Source organism: Hylobates moloch, unplaced genomic scaffold (assembly GCF_009828535.3).
Source record: "Hylobates moloch isolate HMO894 unplaced genomic scaffold, HMol_V3 SCAFFOLD_1, whole genome shotgun sequence".
NCBI lineage: Eukaryota > Metazoa > Chordata > Mammalia > Primates > Hylobatidae > Hylobates > Hylobates moloch.
In genome coordinates, this window is record NW_026652276.1 from 54966121 (window position 1) to 54979314 (window position 13194).

At 31.7% G+C, this 13194-nt stretch overlaps 1 protein-coding gene across 4 annotated transcripts in view; it reads left to right on the plus strand.

The window, feature by feature from the left end:
• The window catches only part of CALCRL (calcitonin receptor like receptor), a 115789-nt gene extending 102889 nt beyond the window's left edge, over positions 1-12900 (plus strand). For 2 of the 4 annotated variants that reach the window (XM_032755196.2, XM_058440373.1), the window contains 3 exons: positions 2539-2757; positions 2911-2952; positions 8451-12900. In XM_032755196.2, the coding sequence (XP_032611087.1) occupies positions 2539-2757; positions 2911-2952; positions 8451-8666 (477 nt within the window). In that variant the 3' untranslated portion in view covers positions 8667-12900. The remainder of the gene's footprint in view (positions 1-2538; positions 2758-2910; positions 2953-8450) is intronic. The other 2 variants (XM_058440378.1, XM_058440374.1) reach the window with 1 other exon arrangement.
• Positions 12901-13194: the final 294 nt, after the last annotated feature.

Genomic DNA, 13194 nt, shown 5'->3' on the forward strand with positions numbered 1-13194 from the left:
GATTCAGACTTCTAAATCAGTAAGGTTCAGGAAGTGAAAGCACCTAGCAAATGCAAAATGTAACATCATCTACACAATCCTTGGAAACATCTGTTCATGTAAACTTTGAGGAAGAAGAGTAAGGATGAAATACAGGAATATAGCTCATCAAGCTGGTCAGTAAGAAAAGAAGTGAAAATCCACATTATTTGCCTAAAACTTTCCCATCTTGTTGGCCTAAAACAAGATTAGGAACCTATTTTTCTATCCGGATAAATCATTCTGACCTTGTTTAAGCTCCAGAGCTCCTCCTTGGTCCTGGCCAATTCCAACCTCCTCGGAAGAGCCCTAGTAATTGTTCTCATGGTTATCATATGTTTTTGCACAACTTTTATAAATAAGATATTTTAATCACAAGTCATTCCACTCAGACTTCCTCCATCACATTTCCACGTGAGCAGGTTGGTACTGGAGTGACTATAGCATTTTTGAGATCCTGTTGAGGGGAAGTTGAGAGATGATACATTTAATTTGGGTTCAGTGACAGATATTTAGGTGACTTCAGTGCATAGTTAAGTGATTGTTTGGGAATGACTTCCAGAAACTGTCCTACAGCCACTGTATAGATTTACCCCAGTTCCTGTTATGACCCAAGCATGGTATTGTGATATGAAAATAGCCTGAAGTGCCTACTAGCTACGTAAACTTTATGAGTATGTCAGTTAAAGGTTTCTTCTTTTCTACTGAACTAGTTTTGCTTGAGGGTGGGTGAAATTCAGACATAGTTCTTCTAAAATTTAAAATTCTTATTTTTGCTTAAAGTAAATGGAAATATTTACAGAAAATAGAGTAAGATGAGGGGATTATAATTCTCAAAACTATGTTTTGTGGAAAAATAGCATGGAAAATAGCATCCAATTCATTCTAAGACAATTATTTATAAAATTGTCAACTCTAGTTTCTAGTTTCACATTTTAAATCAGACTTGCCATTTGGAGAAGCACTTTGCATTTAAAAATTTTCATATAATTAGGATCATCTAAATTGCAATGTTTCTGTGTTTTTATAATTTATGATTTAATGTATTAAGATTATAAAATATTCGATTTTAAGCAGATAAAAGAGCATTATTATGTTTTTTTAAAGAGCAATGGATGCTTAGGAAGGGAATATATTAGGATGAGTGGAATAACAGCTGACATGTTGATTTGTCACGTTTCATTCTCACACCTGTTGAAATGGCTTATTCTGCTTTTGTCTTTGTCATATTTCTGTGTCTGCAAACATTGCTTTTCATAGATGTGTTTCCATTAGGATTATAGTGAGCCGTATATTTTTGAAGCATATGTTCCATTAAATTTTCTAAAAATAGTGGTAGAATATTTTTGTGCCCAGTTATTTTTATGACACGTGTCAATTTAGCAAATGCATGCTCTTTGTTAATTCTTTTCTATAATAAATGGGAAACTACTATTTTTTGCAATTTTTAAACTGTGTGGATATAAATTATATTTGGTGCATAGATTGAAAATTTAAGATTATTAAACAAAGGGCAGATGCCAGAGCTAAGGGTGAGGAAAAAGAAAAGAGAATAGCAATTAGCCCCTATGGAGCTCTTCTGGAATTAATATTCATGATTCTATGGAAGGCATAAGGAATGGGCATAGAGAAAATGGACCAAAGTAAAAGATATTGACTTGGGTGAAAATAAGAAAGAGATAAACTCTAACTTGGGTGAAAATAAGAAAAAGATAAACTTGTATCATGTGAGAGAAAGAGAAATAAATATGTTTCAGTAGGACCCTGTTTGCTGAGTCACATTAGAGTGTCAAAAGTTTATGTCTCCCATCCAAAGAAACTACTGTCTCTTCGATAAAGTTGTTAAGGCACAAAAATAGTGAATATTATGTCATTGCAGACAGTAATTAACAAGAGGTCTTATAGAATGCCAAATTATTTTAGCTCTAGAATGACTGGGGTTGAATATCAGCTGGTTCAAAGTTCCCTCATAAGTAAACGAGGATTACAGTGCTACTTTGGAGAGGTGTTGTAAAGATTATTGTTACAGAAGAAACAGGAAAGTTTTTGGTTTGAAAGATGAAAATGGTTATTATGGTATAATATACATTGAGAAAGTATGTCATATGGACATGATAAAGAGGGGATGCTTTAAAAATTAGCATTTTTCTATAAACAATTATTTTCTTTGATATGAAAATGTTCAAAATCTTTAGTTTTTAGACCACAGATTTTTTTTAATTGCACGTGAAAATGAGCTGAGAAAAACTGAAATATTCTTCAACTGAGTATGTTCCACAGTACTTATACCATAATTTAATTTTACTTTTTTAAAACTTGTTTATTAAAATTGATGTACTTGTTAAATTGATAAATCACAATTCCAGAAATATAAATTAATATCTTAGGCAATAATACCCTTTAAAAATATTCTTGTATATTAAAAATATTTTAAGATTTATACAATTGGAGATACTTGAATAATGCTTCTTAATATTAAATATGAAATGATTTTCAGATGCCATTTTATTTCGTTTTTAGGTGAATCTTTTTTTCTTGTTAAATATTGTACGCGTTCTCATCACCAAGTTAAAAGTTACACACCAAGCAGAATCCAATCTCTACATGAAAGCTGTGAGAGCTACTCTTATCTTGGTGCCATTGCTTGGCATTGAATTTGTGCTTATTCCATGGCGACCTGAAGGAAAGATTGCAGAGGAGGTATACGACTACATCATGCACATCCTTATGCACTTCCAGGTATGACATTCTTGATAAGAAGGCAGCTTGAGAAGTTTGGCATGAAATATACATAGAGCTTTTGTTTTACTCCTGACTACTTGTACAGCTATTTGGTTACAAATACATGTATCTTTCCATTTGGATTCAGATCATTCTGTTTTTCTTTTACAGGGTCTTTTGGTCTCTACCATTTTCTGCTTCTTTAATGGAGAGGTATGATAGTTGATTTTATTCCTTCTATTATTTTATATTTACTATCTATCTATCCATGTATTTAAATGAGATAAAATTATAAATTCCCCAGGAACAACCATATTAAATTCTATTTCCATCAGGGAAAGAACCATAGAATCTCTTACCATAGGTTTAACTCTACTTCTCAAATGCTCAGGTCATATTGGAGTTCAAAGCTAGGGAAAAGTCAACCTCACTTAAAAATATTTCAAAAGCTATTCATCTAATCTTTTGAGATACCTTTGAGTCCTATTAAGTCTGAGCTTTTCCCCAGATACAGTGGTAGGCAATCCCAAATCTCATAGAACATACACTCTAATAGGAAATAAGAAATAGGATCATCTCATTTTCCCTCTTTCTCTTTTTTGCCTGTCTTACAATGTAGCCTATGGAAACAACTTTATGGCAAATACAAAAGGATTTTAAAAATTAAACTCTTGGTTATACAGGGAAGAAATTCAATGAGTTAGGACATTTAGAAGAGAATGCTCTAATTCATAACATGACCATGTACTCTTCAGTACTTCTAGATTTTTATCCATGCGTTTCCTACTTGGGAAGTTTCAGGCATTTTGAAAACTGGTAACATATTTCTTATGCATACAAATGTGTTATAGCTCAGTAATTTGAGCTCTACTGACTTAGCTCTTTATATGTTTTTAATCTGCTCAACACAATTTAACCTGTAGGAGGATTTTGGCAAAATTGAACAAAGTTTATGCACTTTGGGAGGCCGAGGCGGGCGGATCACGAGGTCAGGAGATCCAGACCACGGTGAAACCCCGTCTCTACTAAAAAATACAAAAAATTAGCCAGGCGTGGTGGCGGGCGCCTGTAGTCCCAGCTACTCGGAGAGGCTGAGGCAGGAGAATGGCGTGAACCCGGGAGGCGGAGCTTGCAGTGAGCCGAGATTGCGCCACTGCACTCCAGCCTGGGCGACAGAGCAAGACTCCGTCTCAAAAAAAAAAAAAAAAAAAGAAATCCAGACAGCAGCTGAGTGAGACACAGACACTTGATAATGTGAAGCTTATCATAAAGCTTCAGATGGGGAACACATGGGACCAGTTGGTATAACCTATGACAACCATTCCTATAAAACAAATGAACATTGGAAATCATGCACACATCATGAAAAACTATAACATGTTATTTGCTCTTGCTTAAGTAATATTTTTACTTCCTCATCTTGGCATATAATAAAACTCAATGTTTAGTTTTTAATTAAAATATATTTCAAGTTCAACACATTTATTTATATTATTTATTTTATCTATATTTATTTATTTGTAATGAGGTGTAGAATTGCCACACATTGTAGACTGTATTTCATACATTTAAGTGGTACTTCCATAATTCTTCTGCTATACAGAAGACAAGAGCAACTTTTTCTGAAATCAATGAGAAGCATAGACAGAGAACGCAGTTACAAAAAATAGATAAATCATTTGTTTGATAGTAAAATTCAAATAGATTTTATTATATACTTCTATAAATTTAATGTTATATACACTGAATTAGACAATCCTAAATGCTACTTGTATAGGATGTAATAAATATAGATGAGAATGATATGGACAACATGCTAAAGAACATGCATGAAATAGGAAAGGTAGACCTCTGTATCTACAGAAACAGATTTTAATTCTATAAACTAATTTTTAAATATTCAAAACACACTCACTAGTAAAATATTTTGTAATAGGAGGCAGTGTAGAATAAACAGCAATGCATTTAAACACCAACGATGCTACTTTTCATCTTGGCTGTGATATTTTGGCAAATGCTGGCAAATTTCAGGAGCCTGTGTCTATCTTTCTTAAAGGGAAATTAAAGCAAGTTCTCTACACAGGTCTCAGAAAAATAAATACAAGCTAAGAAAGATAAAGTTTTTAGCACCATGCCCCACTTCATGAGATTCTCAGTATACTCATTATTTGATTTGTCAAATCACTTATTTTCAAAAGTACATGTGCAAACAGGAACATTAATCATTTTGGATCAAAATCCCAAATTGGCTCTTTTATCTAGAAAGAGTGCCCAGGGAATATCTGAAGTAATGCCTAACACTCCTGTTACACTCGATCTGTGTAAACAAAAGGGACACAGAACCTTGATCTTCTGCCACGTCCTAAAATTGAGAAAATTTTGACATTGGAAAATTACAATAATACAAAATCTTTGAGCTAGGCTGTTGCCAAATCTTTCATTTGGCAATATCTGTTCATTTCTAATATCTGTTCTTTTTCTTCATCTCTGGAGATACAATCCCTGTTTGAGTATGATTCATTTCTCTTCTTAAGAAATACTATGATCCCTCCCTTTTTGTCTCAATGCCTCTTACTTTTTCCCACTCTCATAACATGATGAAACAACTGCCAAATTCATTTTGTTCCAACTATGTCATGTACTTCTTAAAATCATTTGCTCAGGCTTAGTTTTCTTCTTATTTTCCACATTAGGTCAAATGCCTGCCTTTAGCTTAATATTTGTGTTTTTTTCTTTCCCACCTTTTATGTACTTTTTAGCCAACATATTGCTATTAGCATTTCTCACTAGTTAAATAAATGTGGCTTGACAAGTGCTTGGATTACTTTCATTTTATCCCTAGTGCCCTCAGACAAAAATGTGCACTGTGATCATAAACTAGGGAATCTAGTCATCAGAAGGTTATATTTAACAACACCTGAGGGTAGATATTCCATAAGATGAGCAAAAAGTTTTGTTGAGAACAATTAAACCCAAATTCTTTAATGAGAACTAGGTAGACTTTTTATAAAAGCTTCGTAAATATTTTAAATTGATTCCCATTAAGGAGTGTAAAGTTAGTTCCTTACTGGGTGTTAATGGGTATATAAGGTTGTAATGCTACATTCTAAACATTTGCCTTACTGCTTATATCATGGTCATGCATAAAACAATAAAAACATTCATATCTTTAATAACACCCAGCTATCTTCCCTTACAATGGACATTTGCTTGTTACTCTTCCCCATTGATTTTTTCTCATTAAAAGTTTATTAAGAGTAGCTGCTTTAATGTCGTATTTAACAGGTGTGATATTGTATTAGAGGAAGCAGAAGAAAAATGTAACATCCTTAGAGCAAATAACATAAACAAACAAGTCTACAAGGCCTGTGGATCTTTAATTAGGTTTATTTTTAACTATAGTAAGACCTCACAGTTCAGGAAATTAGCTTTCTATGGTTTTTCTGATGATTTAGTTGCAAGGAAGAAATAGAGTATGACCTTAATCAAAGTAGATATTTTAAGAGCAAACAGTCATATATTTCAATAGCCATTTTCCTTCCAAATTGAATTTAAGCTTTCCTTTTTAAGACTATAAGTACTAGACTCACAGCTAAGATATTACTTCCTGTCAGCTTTTTCTCATCCTTTATATAGAATTTTTTATACAAAACTATATGCCACTTCCCCTCAACCAGAAACTATATTGTTTATGTACTCAACCAATTCAGCATTTAGTAACAAAATGAGGAGAAATTTATGAAACAAAAAATAAGGATCAAAAATATTTCTCATCAGATATATCTAGATAATTGGTCAATGGTCATTTTTATTTTGAATCTCTGAACATGTATTTAAAATTCACAATCTGAAGCCATTCAATTTGTAGTTTGCTCATGATCTTGAGGTTGTTATATATGCAGATACTATTTTTAAATTATCTTAATTTAGATATTTTATATGGAGGATTTAGAATTATATTACTAAATTGAGAGGAAAGTTTAATTTTTGCAAGATAAATAAATTTGTTGCCTTATAAATGCTTTTATTTTCAAAGCATATTTACATGAATATAAATTGTTTTCTTCAGATATGGTTACCATGTATTTTTTAATTGAGCTTGAAAGTCTTAATGTAACTTTTAATATGAAGTTATCTCATTTTAATTATATAATTTTTGAACCATATAGTAGAGCGAAACTAACTGGTAATTTTAATACCTCATTTAATTTTACCTAAATACATTGTTGGCTTTATATTTACTCCTTCTTTTTTTCTACATGAAATGAGACAATAAAACTTTGGGTTTATTTTAAGTGACAGACTATAAGATACTTTAACAGGAACTCTGAAGTATCCTGTAAAGCTGCAGACATCCTGGAACACCTATTTTCTATAGAATGTTTGTAATTGGAGGAATTGAGGTTTTGTGTGTGTGTGTGTGTGTGTGTGTGTGTGTGTGTGTGTGTTGTGTGTGTGTGTGTGTGTGTGTGTGTGTGTGTGTGTGTGTTTTAATCCATCAGACTAGGAAATAACAAGAAAGAAGTAAGCCCTTTTCAAAGATTTAATATTGATTTGTATACATGGATATAGTGAAGAGAAAGTTGAGGAATTCTATATTAGTAGAAAGTTAAACAATTATACATCAGTACGTAGAAAATGAATTACCAGAAAATTGCTGTGAGATGCTCAGATTCCCTTTGGAAAAGCACTAAAAGAGCCAAAGAGCAATAGAGAGCTTGGGGAAGGCCATTCAAAGCAAACCCACTCTGGGCACATATAGATTGGGTCACAAGGATTTGGCTAACACATTCATAACCTAGAAGCAGGCTGCTCCAAGCCAGTGTGCTCACTCATCAGACCTGGAAAAGTCCTCCAGGTACTTGAGCTAGAGATGTATTTAAATATTCTCATTTGTGCCCATTGACTGACAATGAAGAAAATTCACTCTTGTGCCTTACATTCCATTATGACCAATATTTTACTGTATAGGACCCACCTACCCCTGATCTCTAGCTTCAAACAGAGGGGAAGGAAGTCATTAAACTGCAAATTTATTCAGCAGAAGAGGATTCAAATATATAAAAATGGAGTGGTTACATTCCTAAATTTATTTTTCACAATATTCACCAGATTTATCATTATTTGTTCAACACTTTCTTCTATGTAGTAAGCTCCATGAAGACAAATATCATGCTCCCTTTTTTAGAATGTAGCACAATTTCTGGCATATGGGAATCACTCAAAAACAAAGGTTGCTGCTACTGCCCTGCTGCTGCTGATGATGATTTGTATTCTTCGTATCCTAACTTCTTTTCTTTTATATATCTTTCTCTTATCCTTCACGAATTGTCTTCTCATTCTATTAATGAAGACATTAATATAAAACTCGATGTTGTACATGAAATCTTGTAAATGGGGGTCCGGATTACCTATTTGTTTGGCAACAGTAAATACATGTGCATTATAAAAGCTTTGAAGACAAAACATGCCATGAAAAATATTAATGGAACGTAAAGTACAATGTAATTGTAATACATTTCCTAATGTGAAGATGGTACACTTAATTTTTTAAATTAAGTAAGAAAATGAAGCTATATTATTCACTAATTAACATAACCTTTTTTTAAAAAAGCTCTTCTCCAAGACCTATTTAATTGTGCTTCAAAAACAGTGTCTTCATTTCAATTAATGGGTTGTTCTTGTTCTTTCTGTTTCTTTTTGACTGATAGGTTCAAGCAATTCTGAGAAGAAACTGGAATCAATACAAAATCCAATTTGGAAACAGCTTTTCCAACTCAGAAGCTCTTCGTAGTGCGTCTTACACAGTGTCAACAATCAGTGATGGTCCAGGTTATAGTCATGACTGTCCTAGTGAACACTTAAATGGAAAAAGCATCCATGATATTGAAAATGTTCTCTTAAAACCAGAAAATTTATATAATTGAAAATAGAAGGATGGTTGTCTCACTGTTTTGTGCTACTCCTAACTCAAGGACTTGGACCCATGACTCTATAGCCAGAAGACTTCAATATTAAATGACTTTTTGAATGTCATAAAGAAAAGCCTCACATGAAATTAGTAGTGTGTTGATAGGAGTGTAACATCCAGCTCTATGTGGGAAAAAAGAAATCCTGGTTTGTAATGTTTGTCAGTAAATACTCCCACTATGCCTGATGTGATGCTACTAACCTGACATCACCAAGTGTGGAATTGGAGAAAAGCACAGTCAACTTTTCTGAGCTGGTGTAAGCCAGCTCCAGCATACCATTGCATGAATTCACAAACAAATGACTGTAAAAGTAAATATACATGTTGGGCATGATTCTACCCTTATTGCCCCAAGAGACCTAGCTAAGGCCTATAAACATGAAGAGAAAATTAGCTTTTAGTTTTAAAACTCTTTATCCCATCTTGATTGGGGCAGTTGACATTTTTTTGCCCAGAGAGCGCTGTAGTCCTTTTTGTAACTACCCTCTCAAATGGACAATACCAGCAGTGAATTATCCCTGCTGGCTTTCTTTTCTCTATGAAATGCAACTGAGTACAATTGTTATGATCTACTCATTTGCTGACACATCAGTTATATCTTGTGGCATATCCACTGTGGGAACTTGATGAACAGGATGTATAATATGCAATCCTACTTCTATATCATTAGGAAAACATCTTAGTTGATGCTACAAAACACCTTGTCAACTTCTTCCTGTCTTACCACACAGTGGGAGGGAATTTGTACCTGTAAATATAAATTTTGTCCCTTCCATTTCTACTGTATAAACAAATTAGCAATCATTTTATATAAAGAAAATCAATGAAGGATTTCTTATTTTCTTGGAATTTTGTAAAAAGAAATTGTGAAAAATGAGCGTGTAAATACTCCATTATTTTATTTTATAGTCTCAAATCAAATACATACAACCTACGTAATTTTTAAAGCAAATATATAATGCAACAATGTGTGTATGTTAATATCTGATACTGTATCTGGGCTGATTTTTTAAACAAAATAGAGTCTGGAATTCTATATTTGGTAAATATTTTAAAGACAACCAGATGCCAGCATCAGAAGTCTGTTTGAGAACTAAGAGAACAGAAACATCTATCATAAGATATATTTATTTTAAAAACACAGGTCACTGTTTTATTGAATATATTTGTTTTGATAACTCATACCTTAATAATAGGTGTGTTTGACATATTTCTTTTTTCATTTTGACAATGAACTCACATTCTAATCCAGAAATTTTAAACAACTACTGTGATAAATACCAATCTGCTACTTTTATAGATTTTACCCCATTAAAATATTACTTTACTGACTTTTACTAGATGAAGATACATAGCTTTGGAAATGTCCCAGGTTATTCAAGAAATATAAAAAACTAGAAGGATACAATATATACCATATACAATGCTTTAATATTTTAATAGAGCTACTGTATATAATACAAATCAGGGAAATACTTGAATATATCATGAGAAAAAATTATTGTCAGATCTTATTGAATTATTGTCAGACCTTATTAAATAAAGATAGAAGAAAGCCTTGCTAATGAATTAAAGTGAAATATGTATGGGATTCAGTTTCTCTAATGTTATTTTCCACTGAAATCTCTAAAGAATAAGAATGACTTCAATTAGTAAAAGTTAATTTTGGGAAAAGTCATGAGTATCTGTTTTTTAAGTATGTCAATCTGATTAAAATGGATGAAACTAATGAATTACTCATCATAAGTTGTTTCTTAAGCTGTCAATATGTCAATAGATGGTGAGTTCAGAACTTATTTCAAATTGCTAAGACAAATTATCTAAATTCGTAAGAATTAACATATAGAATGGTCTGGTCAGTACATTTATAATTTATCTATGCATGAAAAAGTATCGTTTTGTTTTAAACATGAATTTCATAGCAAGCTGCCATAGAAAAGAACGCAGGCTGTTCTGGACCTTCAACTGCCTAAATTATACAAAAATTCATTTTAATAAACTCAATTATTAGCTATTTATTATTCAAAGACCCATATTTAAATCCTTTGCTGACCATGTTGACATATATCAGCCTTCTTCTAGACAAACTGTCAAGTCTCAACCATCTTGACAGTAGAAGTGACAGTAACAAATGTTGAATGATCAGAGATCATATTAAAATGAACATGTAATTTTCAAGTATTTTTGCTGTGCTTTTATAATATTAATTCTCGATCAGATTTATTTTACAGCCAGGGTTTGTCTGTTGTAGAGTCTTGAGGCGTAGCAGTCATTCATGATTAATCACTGTTAGTTCTGTACCCATATATTTTTAGAATAGTTTTAAATGTTAGATTTCTCAAAAGCTGAATGCTACTTAATATCTTTGTATCATACTCATAAAGCAAAGTAAATCTGACACTTTTCTAAAGCAAACTTCTTTGCTGTCAAAAAAATAAATTTGGGGAATTTCTAGCTTTTAAAATGTAGATCTGCATTTTACTGTGATTACTTGGGAAAGTCATATTTTAATTTTCTAAATTTCTAATTTGTCATTTTCTTTCCTAAAGTTAATTTCCAGTGCATTTATTCATAAAATATTCATTCTGGAATGCAGTGTTTGTTTAAATGTAATCCAATGTATATAGAATTAGTGGTGGCTGTAGTGCTGTATTTATTGCTTATAAATTTTTTTAAATGTGAACTTACTTTTAATTTTCTCTTGGTTTTAATCTGCTAGTAGAAACCACTAGTTATCTGTAAAAATATATTCAAGATATTCTGATCAATTGTAACAATTTATGTTATGCCTACTTAGAGTATATCTCTATTTTTTGATTGTATGAAAATATCAAAGTTATGAGTTAAAGTTTATTTTCATTGATATTTACTAGAGTGCCAAATAATCTAATTTATAAACATAATTCTTACAGTAATCAATGGGATACTTCTCAAAATTAACAAATCTCTTAACAAAATATCTCTTTTGCCCTCTTTAAAGTCTTCAGTAAACCACTAAATGAATTCAATAAACCAATTAAGAAAAAGTCATGATTTGTTTTTCAAACTAAAAAAATCCAAATATACTACAATGGATGCACACTCCTTCTTATGCTGAAAGAAGAAAAAAGATGTCTCAAAATAAGAAAATGTTCAGAAATTCATCTCCTTTACTGTATTTCATTTTGTAGTTTTGTTTAAATATTAGAAAGAAAAATAAGAAAAATAAGTATTTAGAGGTGATTTTCAAAGAGGGCATATTCATGGCTCTCACACAAATATAAAATGAAAATGTTTCAAAGATTTTGTTTAACTCATTAATTAATGAAAGAACAAGTAAGATGTTACAAAAATTCAAAGGAGAATTCAAAATATCACACTTATATGAGAATATTAAAAATGCTGAAATAAATTTATAAATAAGTGCAAAACCACTCTATCCTTAGGGTAATAATCAGTTGCATTCCACTTAATAACTAATTTTTATTTTTATGATCAAGAATCATGTACATCATTATCTGTTTTCTGGAAAAAAATGCCCATTTAAAACACTTGTGTTTTTTTCTTATAATCTCTCCTCCTTGTGATTATACTAATCTCAAAGAAAGAATATTCTTGATTAGAAATATTGCTAGTTTCATAAAGTTTGGCCTATTGTTGAGATAGGTACATGAGAGTGTTAATTACAATATAGACCTCCTCAAGTTGGTTTTACAAATCTAGTACCATAGTGCACTTTTTAACAGCTTCATTGAGATATACTTCACATATCATATAATACTTCATATTCAAACCAGTTTTTAGTATATTGGTAGAGTATATTTTAATACATCCATAGAGACATGCTACCATCACCAATTTCATTATATTTTTATAATCTTGAGAAGAAACAGTGTATCCTTTAGCCATCACTTCTCTATCCCTCTATCTCTACTTTCATTCCAGCTATAAACACTGCTAATTTACATTCTGTCTCAATATTGATTTCCCTATTCTAGACTTTCATATGATTGTAATCACATAGTATGTGACCTTTTGTGACTAAATGATTTCACTTATGTTTTTAAAATTCATTCATGTTTTGGCATGTATCAATGTTTCCTTTTATTCCATTGGGTGAACATACCACATTTTATTTATTCATTTGTCTGTTGATGGATATGTTTGTTTTGCTTTTACCTTTTGGTTATTATAAATAATATACCTATAAACATTTGTTGGCAAGTTTGTGTTTGTACAAAAGTTTTCATTTCTTTTCAGGACATTTGCAAAACAGCCAGATCACTTTACATTCCCACAAGTAGTGTATGAAGGGTTCTGAATTCTCTATTTTTCTCAACACTTGTTATTACCTGTCTTTTTTATTTTAGACATCCTAATGGATGTGAAATGGTACCTTGTAGTTTAATTTTCATTTCTCTGATGGTTAAAGATGTCAAGCATCTATTGGCCATGTGTAATCTTTTTTGGAGGAATATCTATTCAGATTCTTGGTCCATTATTAA